Below are 12,598 nucleotides of genomic sequence, written 5' to 3' on the forward strand. Positions count from 1 at the left end.
TTATGTTTTTGAGAAAGCAGCAGCATAAACAGTTTCACAGGCCTTTCTAAAACCCAGAGATTGGGTAAATTTACGTGTGTAAATCAGTTATTTGCGCTTGGAAATCTGTGATCCTTGCATTGAGAGATGTTGAATGATAAACCATAGCTTAATAAATTCAGTCTGAAAAATTATGAAATTTTCTGATTTGTAATATATTAGTATCCCAAATGAATATGTAACAGGAAAACATTGGAGATAGATATCCCAGGAAGATAACTAACGTGTTCATTTGTCCATCAAAGCAATTTAATTTTCAGACATGATCTCCCCCCACCTTTTTTTTTGTGTTACATGACTAATTTTAGTAAGGTCATACTGTTCTAAAGCAGGTTTAACAAAGAGATTAATTTTTGTGATCACTGACACATCTTTGCAACATCCTGAAGAGACTGAAGGCAGAACTAGAAACCTTAACTTTTATCCAATTTAGGCATAAGTGAACTAAGATTAACTCCACTGAAATTAGTGTAAAATGAGAGGAAATTAGGCCTCCTCTTATCAGTAGATTCTTTTCATTCAAAAGTGCGCTGAATTTGAGTACAACCTTGAAAAGCAATGGTAATAAAAGCAGTGCTAACTGTAGCTTTCCATTCCTGCAGATAAGGGCAAGTTGTGTTTAACATCATATTCCCCAAGTTTTTAGTCATAGCTTGATGTAATTCTTTCAGGAAAAAGAGTCGACATGACAAGGGAAGTGGGGGGAGATTTAGCAATTTGCCCAACAGCGCAGAAGACTTCCTGACTTCAGAATATAAACAGGGGGCGGATGAGGGGGTGTTTTTGCTCCTTTGTTCAGTTCGTGCTTTATTTTTAAACAAATTCTATTCTCTTTTGCTGTTGAAAAAAAAAAGAACGAACAACAAGTGCTTTAAAAAAGCTATCAATGGAACAAGAAACATTTTTCTTCAACTTACAGGCATGACTAGTCAAGTGTTTTTAGGAACTAAGTAGTTGAATATGTAAAAATGTTTGAGAAAACAGGTCAAATGCTAAACAGATTGGCACTTCTTTGTTCATAATCAGAAAGACATTAGGCAAGTATGAACAAGAGTTTCAAAATGTCAGTAAATGTGAGGATATCAAAGATTTTCTAAGCCAGCAAGTTAATTGGTATTTTGATCCTTTTGAGCAACTGCACAACAAAATGGATGAGCCAGCACTTTTTCTCCCTTGATGTTATTGAACAAATAGGTGTGCTTCTTATCTGCCTGTTCAATAATGCTGTTTTGTAAACTCTTAGCAGGAAATATGAGGACAAAACAATCAAAGGCAGGGAAGAGAACCATTCAGGGTTTATCAGGTGGGAGGTAAACAAAAGATAAAGCTCTGTCTAATGTTACTATTTACTGTCTTCTGTTTTCATGTAGAACAGATTATTTCAGTGTTGCAAACCTGAAGGTAGTTTATTGGGTTAAAAAACAGATGGTGAGGAGAGGACTTAATTGTAACTCATTCACACAATGTTTCTTCAGCCAAATATATAACCATCTGTTTTATGTATATAAATATACATATTCTTTTACTTAAAGTAGGAAAATGTAATCTGCAGCCCCTGTAAACACTGTAGACCTGTCAAGTCTTAGGCACTTCATCTCTGCTGGCCTTGTCTTGCACCCCGTGCCATCGTGTGTCTGTCTTATGTGTTTGTTGTGAAGCAGCACCGCCCCTTTCTCAGGCTGGAATCCTAGGTTTCAGACACAGGTTGTTAACCTCATCGGGCAACCAGTGTGCCTGGCTTGTGGGGCCACATAGTGACCAGGCAATGCACAGCAGCTAACGGAGGTGTTCTTTCTAGAGGGGACCGGCACTGGAAGTCCCACTAGATAGGATGCCCCTTGCTATATCCAAGTGCTCAGGCCCTTGGAGCTTCACATGACATGATGTGGTATGCAGGTGTGCTCTCACCACATATCCCCCAACTGTATGTAATATCGCATATTCTGTACCTTGGGTTGAAAGATAAGGGACTTGAGAGTCTAATAATGCTAAATGCTGTCATGCTTGAAGTGCCTCATAAGCACATAGGAATGTGTTGAGTTTTGTACAAGTTCATTTAAGGATTGTTTTTTTTCTTCTTCTCTGACCATTTAAGTTCTTTGTACTGCATTAGGATGCAGGATACGCTTTTCTTCCAAGAACGGCCTACTCCACAGTAGCCCAATGATGTTACTCAGATCATGCATTCATGACAATACCAGTGCTATTACTGAGGTGAGGTTGGTTCTGCTTTTTCAGTCTCACAGTGCAAATTTCCATAAGGTCACTGTTGGTACACCTGGAACACACAGTCTGTAAACCATTACATTTCTCGTGACCCTATAAAGCCTCATTGACCTTACTGAGTCACATTCTGCATTGAGTGGAGCTAGGACTAAAAACTGGTCAAATATTGCAAAATCCTGTAAAACGTGTTACCTCAGTAAATGCTTTCTTCTAGCCCCTAAAATTCAGTGGTCATAGACTTGTTTATTATTCAAAATACAAATATTCAAAATTAGGGAAGCAATTAATTTAGAAGTAAATAGGTTTGTTATAGAGAAAAAAAATTTTTGAAAGTTATTTAATGACTCTTTCAGTGCTAAAACTGTGGGTTTTTTAAACTTTCCAACTCCAGGGCTGAGAAAGAGCAAATGTCTTTTGGAATGTTGAGAATCTCTATACTGTTGCTGGGGGTCTGACTGGAAAGGGATTTTGCCCTCTTGCACCTCATGTTTTTCACATATCATTGTCCATTCTCTACCTCAGGCCAGCATATTTTAGTACAAAGATTTGTTTTAAAGAGAAAAAGGGTTAATCATTACTTTTTTGAGTTAATTGTGTAGAATTGATGCTGCCTTTAAGTCTGGAATGTGAAGGGAACTTAAGTAAGAGACACTGGTATAGTAGTTAATGGTGCAGTTCAAATGCTATTTATTGAACTGTTCCACAGTTCACCCTTTAAGGAGGGGAGAGAAGTTGAACCATTTGTTTACAATCAGTTTATCTAATCTAAAACCACCAACACTAAAATGCCTTGGCCATAATCAGGTAGTTAATGCACAGCATCATTCTGAAGTTTTCCATATCTTAGCATACTTGGATGTCTTTAATGTTTAACCTTAACTCTGCATGTCCTAGCTTTTCAATTGCTGATCTGGGGATAAACTCAGCTTTTTAAAAATGTTGCTTTATGCCTAATGAGTACTAAGTACAGTTAATCCCATTTTAACATATCTTTTGTCTGGAATACTATTCATGGCCATGAAGGATAGTTTGTAGTGCAGTGTAATACATAATTCCTGAGTTTCCTCAGCTCTGAGAAATTAGGTCTTCTGGAGGGAAATTACTTTTCTCTTACTTAGTCTTACTGCTACTGAGAATGTGATTAGTCAAGTACTTGTAGGAAACATGTAGATGTATGTGTCGTGTACAAAATTTTCAAGTAGGATGTATAACCCAAGAACATAATGTGTTTTTGCACAAATATATGCACGTTTGTGAAAAAACACATGAAGGACTATTAACTTTCTTTCCAAAAGTAGAAATAAAAGTATTGGCTTAACATAGAAGAGCACTGAAGTATTCCAGACTACTGAATTTTCTGCTGGAATAACAAATGCAAATATTGAAATAAAAAAAATAGAGTTGGGAAATTTTCATCTCATCTGGAAGCAAATGTGATTTCTAGCTCTACTTTTCTGAAATTAAGTATCTGGTTTCTTCTCTTGGTGAAATCTTGCAAATAGAGGTCACTCTCTGATCTCCGTACAGTAGATTTACATAAGTATGATAGAGGTTAAATTAGGCAAATAAATCAAAATTAACAGTTGTAGTTGCATATAGCCCAAAGTTTTGGGTGCATTCCCAGATGTTTTCTCTACCGTCTCACAATGTACAATATTTGCACACTTTTACCAGATACACTAAGGTGAAACATTTTACCTTCCTCCAAAATACTACATATGGTCTGTTGCTGTACAAATATTTTAGAATAGGTAAGAAAGTTGGATGACCCTGTGTGGCACGTGCTCTGCTGCCATCCTGAGCACATCAAGTCAACTGCTTGTGCATCTGTAGTTATGTGATTCAGTCATGAAAGCATGCACCAGGTAGAAAACAAAGTGTTTACTTACAAAAATACACAGATTTGAGCTTTGTAACACTAATCTAGAGACCTTTTACTGTGCAGAATGCAAACTCCAAAAGCAGTTCTGTTGGAGAAATAATCAAAAAGAAATTGCCAGTCTCATATTGTTAGACTTTATTTCTGATGATTAGAGTAATTTCTGCCTCATTTTTGATGACATAACTGAAAAGGAACAGGAAAACCTGATGTTGAAAATCTGACATCCCAGTGTGTTTAACCAGTTAGAGGAGTCTTCTGTGCAGTGCTTCGATCAATTAAAACATTTGGAGAAACACCATTTAGAGGAAGTTTTATGAAATATTGGGAGACAATATGTTTACATACAGAAACTGGAGTTCTTCCTGTGGATTGTAACGTTACTGTCATTCTGAATGGCTTGCTTTCTTAGAAGACAGATAAACTTAAATTTATGAAAACATTTGTTAAAACGGGATTTGGCAAGAAAAATGAGCATTGTTTCATTTATGGGTTTTTTTCTGAGTACGAAAAACCACTACATTCTAGACCATGAAAGAGAGCTAATGGAGAGAGTACTACATTTGAAAGATACTGAAGTTTGTCGTAAACAAAACTGTATAGGCAGGTGTGCAAATTGCATAGTTCAAAAATACATTGTAGTCAGGTATTTGTCACAAATAAGAAGTTAACTTCTCGGTAATTAGAATGTCATTGCTAAGATAGTAAGATTCAAAAATTATGAGATCCCCCGTGGCTATTTCATTGCATCAGTGCTATCTAAAATCTGTTCTGTGGTTTTAAAATTCCTAACTGCAACATGCCTTAAAAGACGTATGAACAACCAGAAAATGGATATCACTCACGTGAATATTTCCTTCTTTCCAAGGAAAGGAACTGCTTAAGTTACATACATGTGTAAATAACATGGCTATCTGAACTGGCTTTTGAAGCAAACAGCAATTTACTATTAGTGCTACTTCTCTGATGTATCTGTCAAGTATCTGTTGAAATTGTATGCTATCACAAATTGTTTGTGATATGTATATTTTAAATCTGAGTTTTATTAGTGTACCTCATAATACTGTTTGTCTTGTGAAAACTGGCATCATTAAGTTCAGTAATAAGGTAGAGGAAAGGTGGAGGTGTACTTTTTTTCTTTTAAATACACCATGTTTCTCCATACTGACTAAATGGCATGTCTCAGTATTTTGAAACACTTTGCTAAAGAATTTGCAATATCATGTTATAGAGAAAGTCACTGCATTAAAAATAAGTCCGTAATACATAATCTACTGTCATTATTCAGAGTGGGCAATGTCTCCAGTTGGTGAATATCTATGTCACTGGTCCAGGACTGATTCCAGTGCTTCTGCCTTCAGACATCATTTTGTTCCCCTTTGATCTTTATTGACTCTTTTAGTGGTTCTTTTTTCTTTCTTGTGACAACTGGAGCTAATATCTGGAGATTACCTGGAGCTAATATTTGAAAATCATATTCTCTTGATTAAAAAAAAACAACCAAAAAACAAATAAAGAAACAAAACCAGAAAAGTCTTGTGTTATTCCATTCTTTCTAATTGCTTCTCCATATTCTCTTAATTATGAGGTGGGATATTTTCTTGTCTCTGTGTGGCTGCAGAGGAGTCTGGTTCACTGATCAGATTCTTCTCCTTATGTTTTAAAGAACATCTGATGGCTCTTCCCCATGCTATTAGGCGAATGGTTTGCTCATCCTGCCAGCTCCTCTCAAATGCAATGTAAATACAGTAACACCTGTAGAAGTATAATTTAATAAAAACCAAGACAACACATAGCAGCTCATAAGTGAGAGCTGAGGTGGCAGTTGCTGCCATCTAACAGTGTACTTGCACTAAAATAAGCCTAAATTTGTAAACTAACTGGCATGTGTTCTTGCTGCTACATAGCATAATTGGTTGCCAGTAGAGTTACTTAAATATTATAAAACCATTCCTCACCATTCATGGTGGCTTCACAGGTAGGGATTGGTCCATTCATTCTTAATTTAGTTCAAACATGTTTGCATCCCTTTTTCATTAACTATTTGCACAATAATGTTATTTCACATAATTTTTAGGGGCTGTTCTTTGCAAGGGAACATGGACAAAAGAAAAGTCAATGTTGTTTAGTATGGGCCTGCTCCAAAGGCCACTAAAATTGATCATAATCGTTCCAATTAACTGTTCTCCCAAAGCAAACAGAGAAAAGACATCATGCCTAATGACTTACAAACCTAATCATAACCACAGAAATCCTTGTGAGTAAAGGAAGTTAATGCATTCATCTGAGGAGTAATTAACTTGTTTTTTCTTTAAAATAGCTGCTAGTTCTCTTTAACCATCAGCACTGATAAAATCCTTGCCGATATGATAGCAATGCCAGTTGTTTTTATTATGCATATACATGACCTCTTCTGGAGGTATGAAACCCAGGTGGGTATTCATGCAGTCTGAGCATCTTACTGTCTGTAAATTACAATTTAGATGAGAGTTGTTTTTATTGTAAACTAATCTTTATTCTTCACACAGATTGGCAGCCTTTCAGCTTCAATAATCAGTCAGTATCGCTGTATCATTGTACTGCCCACCCTCGTAGTGCTGGCCTTTGTCTTCATCGATTGAGGAACCTCAGTCTTTCTATTAGGCATACTGAAGATGGGAAGCTCCCCTGAGTTCCATTGATGGGAGTGATCTTGTTGCTCGAGACCCTTGGACTTCTTATTTGGATTTATACTTCCCAAAGAATGTCAAGGCCATTTATATTTCTTTCTGAAAAATGACTGATACCAGTAACTAAAATATTGAAAGATTCTGAAATGCCTTTTTTGGCATTTCTCATAAGAAACAGGCATCAGGTCATGAATATTTTACTTTTGGTGCTTTTTTCTTTCTTTGGTGCAAGTATTTGACTTTTCTCCCACTCAGAAATCTGTAAGGGTCCATTGAACACCTCAGGGAACACTTGCTTATTCAACAGAACTTGCAGACTGTGACAAAGTATGTTATGCAGCTCTATAGATGGCGTACTTATTTTACACCTTATGCAAAATGTTTTAATTTTGCCTTCCTTTCTATTACTCATTTCTAGCACTTTTCCTCCTTCTCTCTGTCATTCATTCACCTGAAAAATCCAGAGCAACCATGGGTGTTTCCTAAGTTGCACTGGTTTGTGAAAGATCTTTATGGATGATTACACTGACTGGTGATTTCTGGAATGCAGCAGATTCTTGTCACCACTATGGTGCCACTTACTTTCCTATGTCATGTGTATGCTCAAATCTCTGTTCACAACAGCAGTGTAATGATTTATGAAGAGGACTGAGTACAAGGGAGAATTCAGTCTATGAGTTCTAGAGATGCAATTGTGAGCTAGAGAAGAACAGTGAATGTACGTATTGACTGTCAAGTCAATTCTTTGTCATTTGATTTTGCAGGTATTATTACCTTGCATTCAAGGCACACGAGACTCCCCTTGGTAGCAGAGAAAACTGTCTTGCCATTTTGGAGAAATCTAAACTAGACAACTGGATTCTTGGCAAAACCAAGGTAGAAGGTGCTAACATTTTCTCAAGGATAGTATCCTTTTAGCAAAACATGTCTAATAGTTGTTTGAAAAGTACTGCATGAATGAACAAAAGAGCACAGAATTTGCTCCAGTTAGCCTCCCAGGTTATGGAGGCACCCTCCCAAGCCATCTGAGTTAGTGCTGCAAGAGGAGGGGTGCATTGGGTACCTCCCCAAAGCGTATTCTGCATGTGGCTACCTTGATAAGGACAATACCTGCTGTCAGTAGGTACTGTCACCTGACAGTGCTTGCTGTGGTGTAGTGCCTCCCTAAAGTTCTTTCTGCTCTTAATCATGGCATGACTGAAACTTCACACTCTGGCCTATCCTGTGTGCCTGATTAGTACATTATCCATTTGTGATGTTTCATGTGAGATCCTTCTGGCTCTGTCAAGAGCCTTTGTTCATGGCTTAAAATTGAGTGGATGACTTCTCTAAAAAGGATGTTAAACAGTATCTTGAGTTGTTTTGCAGTGCACAAAGAAAAAACAAAGAGAATTTTCCTTCCCAAGACTCATAATAAAGTATATGTAAGCACCCACAGGATTTGCCTCCTGAAGCAGAATGCTGTTAGACAATATTGTGTCTAAAAACAAATTCAACCCATGATTTATCTTCCACTGCCAAGAAAGGCTATATTTCAAAATTATTGATACCTGAAGATCCTGGCCAATTTACTTTGTAAAGGGGGTAAATAGGTGCTTTATTTTGCAGTGGGGTGATTCTAATCAGTGGAATAATGAAATCCCACAAGCAGACTGAGAGCAAATCTTTGATTCACAAGTTTGCTATGGTATCAGCAACCAGTATTTTACCAGTTTTCTCAGCAACAGTACCTTAAAATAGGCTGACATAAGACTAATGAAAAGGCAAATACAAGAGGTTATGTTACTGCCTGCATGTGAAACTGATTTTTTTTGTTGTTGTTGTGCCATTTCAGGTTTTTCTAAAGTATTACCATATAGAGCAGTTAAATTTGTTCCTGCGAGAAGTTATAGGGAGGGTGGTGGTCATGCAAGCCTATATCAAGGGATGGCTTGGAGCAAGGAGGTACAAGAAAGTCAGAGAGAAAAGAGAAAATAGTGCTGTTACCATACAGTCAGGTACATGTTGACATTCCCTATTTCATTGAGCATCTTTACATTTCAAGCTGTTAAATTGCATGTACATTATTTATTCATTCATAATAGTTTATTATGAAATCAAAATAACCAGAGGTGCTTTTTTCTCCAGCTAATTGATGCAAATATTATCGATTTACTTCTAAGGTGTCATCTTAGTATTTGGTAATGTCTTTATTTAAATATTTTAGTATTTTGGATGTGATGCTTGAGCACAAAATGAAAATATTGTTAGGTATGTCTATGCTAGCATGCAGCATATAAATGAAATGCAGTAGCATGCCCCCTTCTCCCCATGTATATGAGAATTACAGATAACATACGTCATGGGATGGGCCTGAGAGAATGATTATGAGTAATTTAGTAGGCTTCCTTATATCGAATTTGGGGAGCTGTGTGAGGAGGGGAGTTCTTGTGCTGACATGATCATGCACCTTTGCTTTTTGAGTTATGACATCAGTGAGCACATGGTGACAATTAAAATTTGGACGAGTGAAGTGGTGTTTGAAGTTGTGGGGATGTGAATACTGCAGTCGTGAACCCAGAGTTCAACATGTGGGTGGGTGGGGAAGAGGTACTGGGGATGGGGGCTGGAGTGGTTATGGCAGGAGGGATGAAAGTTTCAGCACATCTCTGACTCTCTAGACTCTGTAGCACTTCCTTAAATAAATGTAATTTCCAGCACATGGTTTTGTATTTTTAGCCTGGAGAGGATATGAAGCTCGCAGGAAGTGCAAGGAAATAAGGAACAGAAGAACTGATGCCGCTATACATATTCAAGCAGGTAATTAAAACATTATTTCAATTGCCAACACCTATTTTGCTGTGGGTGAATTCATGTATCAGTGTTTATAGCCAAGAGACATACAGACAGTCCAAACAAAAGCTATCAAAAACATTACTTCTGATGGTTTTTCTTCAATATCAACATGAGTGACAGGTATCATGCACTTTGGCCTTTTTGCAAGTACTTCTCTGGAAGAAAAACATACTGATTAAAAGCTGTTGAGTTAATTCTTTATGATTCTTCTGAGTACAGTCCATATGATTCAACTATATCTAGAGCTGGTATGAAGCACTGCATTGATTTGACTAAAAGTGTGGATAGGAGGCACTGGACATGCATTTCTCTGTGTCAAGCCCTGATCTTGGCAGGTTGCCAGTTTTTGTTTTGACTGCTTGCTGGGTTTGCCAGCTTTGGCCAATCTTTTGACTCTCTGCCAGACTCCTATGCAGCCATATCAATATGAATTTGAATAAACTTTAAAGAGATTATTGGAGGAACAGGCTCATAGGGCTGTGTAGGTCTCTAGTAGAGAACAGAGTACCATATGGCACAGAAATCTAAGAAGCAGTACTGTGAACTCAACGGTGTTTTCAGATGCTGCCAAAATGAAGCAGCCTTCAATGTAATACACCTTCCCTGTCCAACCCCAGGTGGAAGAACTGTAGCCCATCGAAAATGAGTTGCAACAAATGTGTTTATAGATCAACCAAGGTACCACCTTCATTCCAGCAGCATCCTGTGCTGTAGTTCCTTAAGCTTTGTCACTTCTCTATTCTGTATCATATAGTCTAAAGTCAGTCTGAAAAAGACATGTTCTAAATATTCTTTTACTTTCTTCTCAAGATGTTTCCAGTAAATTAATTTGTTTTTCTTTTGTCTTAAGTTTGCTGCTCTGAAATTAAGCATTGCTGTGACTTTCAGCAGAAAACAGAATACCGGTCTAGTTACAGAAAGGAACAGAGTATCATCAGGATAAAATAATAATTTTTAGCTTTGCATGCATACTGTTATGTAGAATCATGAACTGTAGCTCTAGGGTCAAATGCAAGATATATTAAATGGAGAACTGTTAAGGAGAAATTTTTTCTCCAATTACAACAAGCACTGGAGGACTGCATAAGCACTCTCTCCCCTTCTTCCTCCCCTTTGTGTTATCATTTTCTATTGTTTTCATGATAGCACAGAGAATAGATCTTAAAGTACCCCTTGCCACTATTTGCTGGAGTATTTACTACATTTACACTTGGCCATACTTGGACTTTGGTTTACTGACTTATAACAGCCTTTTGCCATAAAAAGGAAAGTGAAACAGTTGACCCATTGCTGTCCCACTATTACAAGCTCCTATCTATTACAAGATGGGAGTTATCTCAGGTTCAGGAGGCAGCTGGTGTGTAGCAGTATCACTTGGAGACTGTAGGAGACATTCTGCCTTAGAGTTTTATCCAGACAGATTTCTTAGGCGGATAAGAGATGCATGCTCATTACTAGCTTTTTAGAGAAAGCAACTGATCTGTTCTGCTATTTGCACGCATGGGAGAGATTCAGAGCTGTGTTCCTTCCTGCCACCTCTTAGATGCTGCGTTGAACATGGCAGAACAGAGGCAGTGGGAGTGTGTGCATACCCTTGAATTTGGACACTTCTGTTGAGCTCTCTGGACCTAATGCTGGAGGAATGCTTTTAGCACTCTTCCCACCAACACACAGTCTTCCTTTGTAACCTGGCACTTGACCGTTTCAGCGATCAGTCTGGGTGAATAAGCATTAGGACTATAGGGTTAAGAGTGACACAGTGCACCTTTGTATTAATTAGGCTGTCTGCTCCTCCTATCTTTGGCGCTGCATTCGAAGGGGTATAATCATAATAGTCCTCAACACATTTCTGTCTGCCTTTGGAAACCTATATCTAGGACTTCATACTTGAAATTTTTTCTTGTGTACATTTTGTCTTCTCTACATGCTAATCATTCTGTGTTGCAAATCAAAGCTTATGCTTGCTAATGGTGGCCATTTTCCAGGTTTTAAGATACACTGACAGTCTTTCTGTTGTTTACATTACACTGTCCAAGTGCCTAGTGACGTGGAGACAAAAGCAACTCCAAATCTCTCCCTCCTCTGCACATCTTATAATGTGAGTGTGTAGTTCAAGACAGCTGTTCAGTAAAATGGAGTATGATCACCTTCATATTTTTTTTTTAAAATGAACCTTTTCAGGCAGTGAGATAGATTGTATTGCATTTGTCATCCAGACATTAGCAAAACCATATAATTAAAAAATATGTACTTCCCTCTCCTTTCCCTCCCCCCACTCCCTGCTCAAGCAGGCCTTGAAATTTAGGAAGCATTTGGCTTACATGTTTCTACAGAACAGCGCATATTGAAATTTGTTTTCCTTTCATCTCTTTCCCAATAAAAGCAGCCGCTCGGCTTATCCCTTTAGCTTCCTCAGAACTTCCTTTCAGAATTCCCGATCTATTACAGCACATTCACATACCAGAAACAAGATGCCTTTTCATGCTGTCAACCTTTTTCATCTGAAATGTAAATTAATTCTTGCTGGTACGCTTTGACAGAGATCAAAGTAGGGGTATTAACCTTATTGGGCCTTCTCTTCATCAGAATCAGTTCCAAAGACTGCGAGGGTACTGTTAGGAGGCCAGTCTTCACTGTTATCTGTGGCCCTCCTCCAGGCAGTCCTCTGTCTACAAGTCAGCATTTCAAAGGCGCTGATTTCTTTTGTAAATGACCTTATCATTACTTTAAACTGTGTGAAAAATGATTTGCCTGAATAATTCTTGCAGGATTATCCTGCTCATTTTAATTGTGGGGGGACTTCATTCAGATTCCAGGATATTGTTTAAGTGGTTTTGACAGCAAGTGATCATAGCCTGATATAAAGGAGGAACACAGCTCCTGATTGGAAACCTCTTGACTTGTTCAGATTGTTCATTTCTTGCAAGTCAGTCTTTGAGGTAGGCTGCAT

At 37.8% G+C, this 12,598-nt stretch overlaps 1 protein-coding gene across 1 annotated transcript in view; it reads left to right on the forward strand.

The window, feature by feature from the left end:
* Positions 1-12,598, forward strand: part of MYO3B (myosin IIIB) — a gene marked incomplete at its 3' end in the record, with an annotated part of 198,739 nt that overhangs the window by 129,159 nt on the left and 56,982 nt on the right. Inside the window, 6 exon segments of the mRNA XM_082001656.1 lie at positions 7,578-7,689; positions 8,182-8,190; positions 8,192-8,224; positions 8,226-8,237; positions 8,648-8,810; positions 9,532-9,612. Coding sequence (XP_081857782.1) covers positions 7,578-7,689; positions 8,182-8,190; positions 8,192-8,224; positions 8,226-8,237; positions 8,648-8,810; positions 9,532-9,612 — 410 coding nt within the window.

This window comes from Phaethon aethereus (assembly GCF_964289735.1).
Source record: "Phaethon aethereus genome assembly, chromosome: 6".
Lineage (NCBI taxonomy): Eukaryota > Metazoa > Chordata > Aves > Phaethontiformes > Phaethontidae > Phaethon > Phaethon aethereus.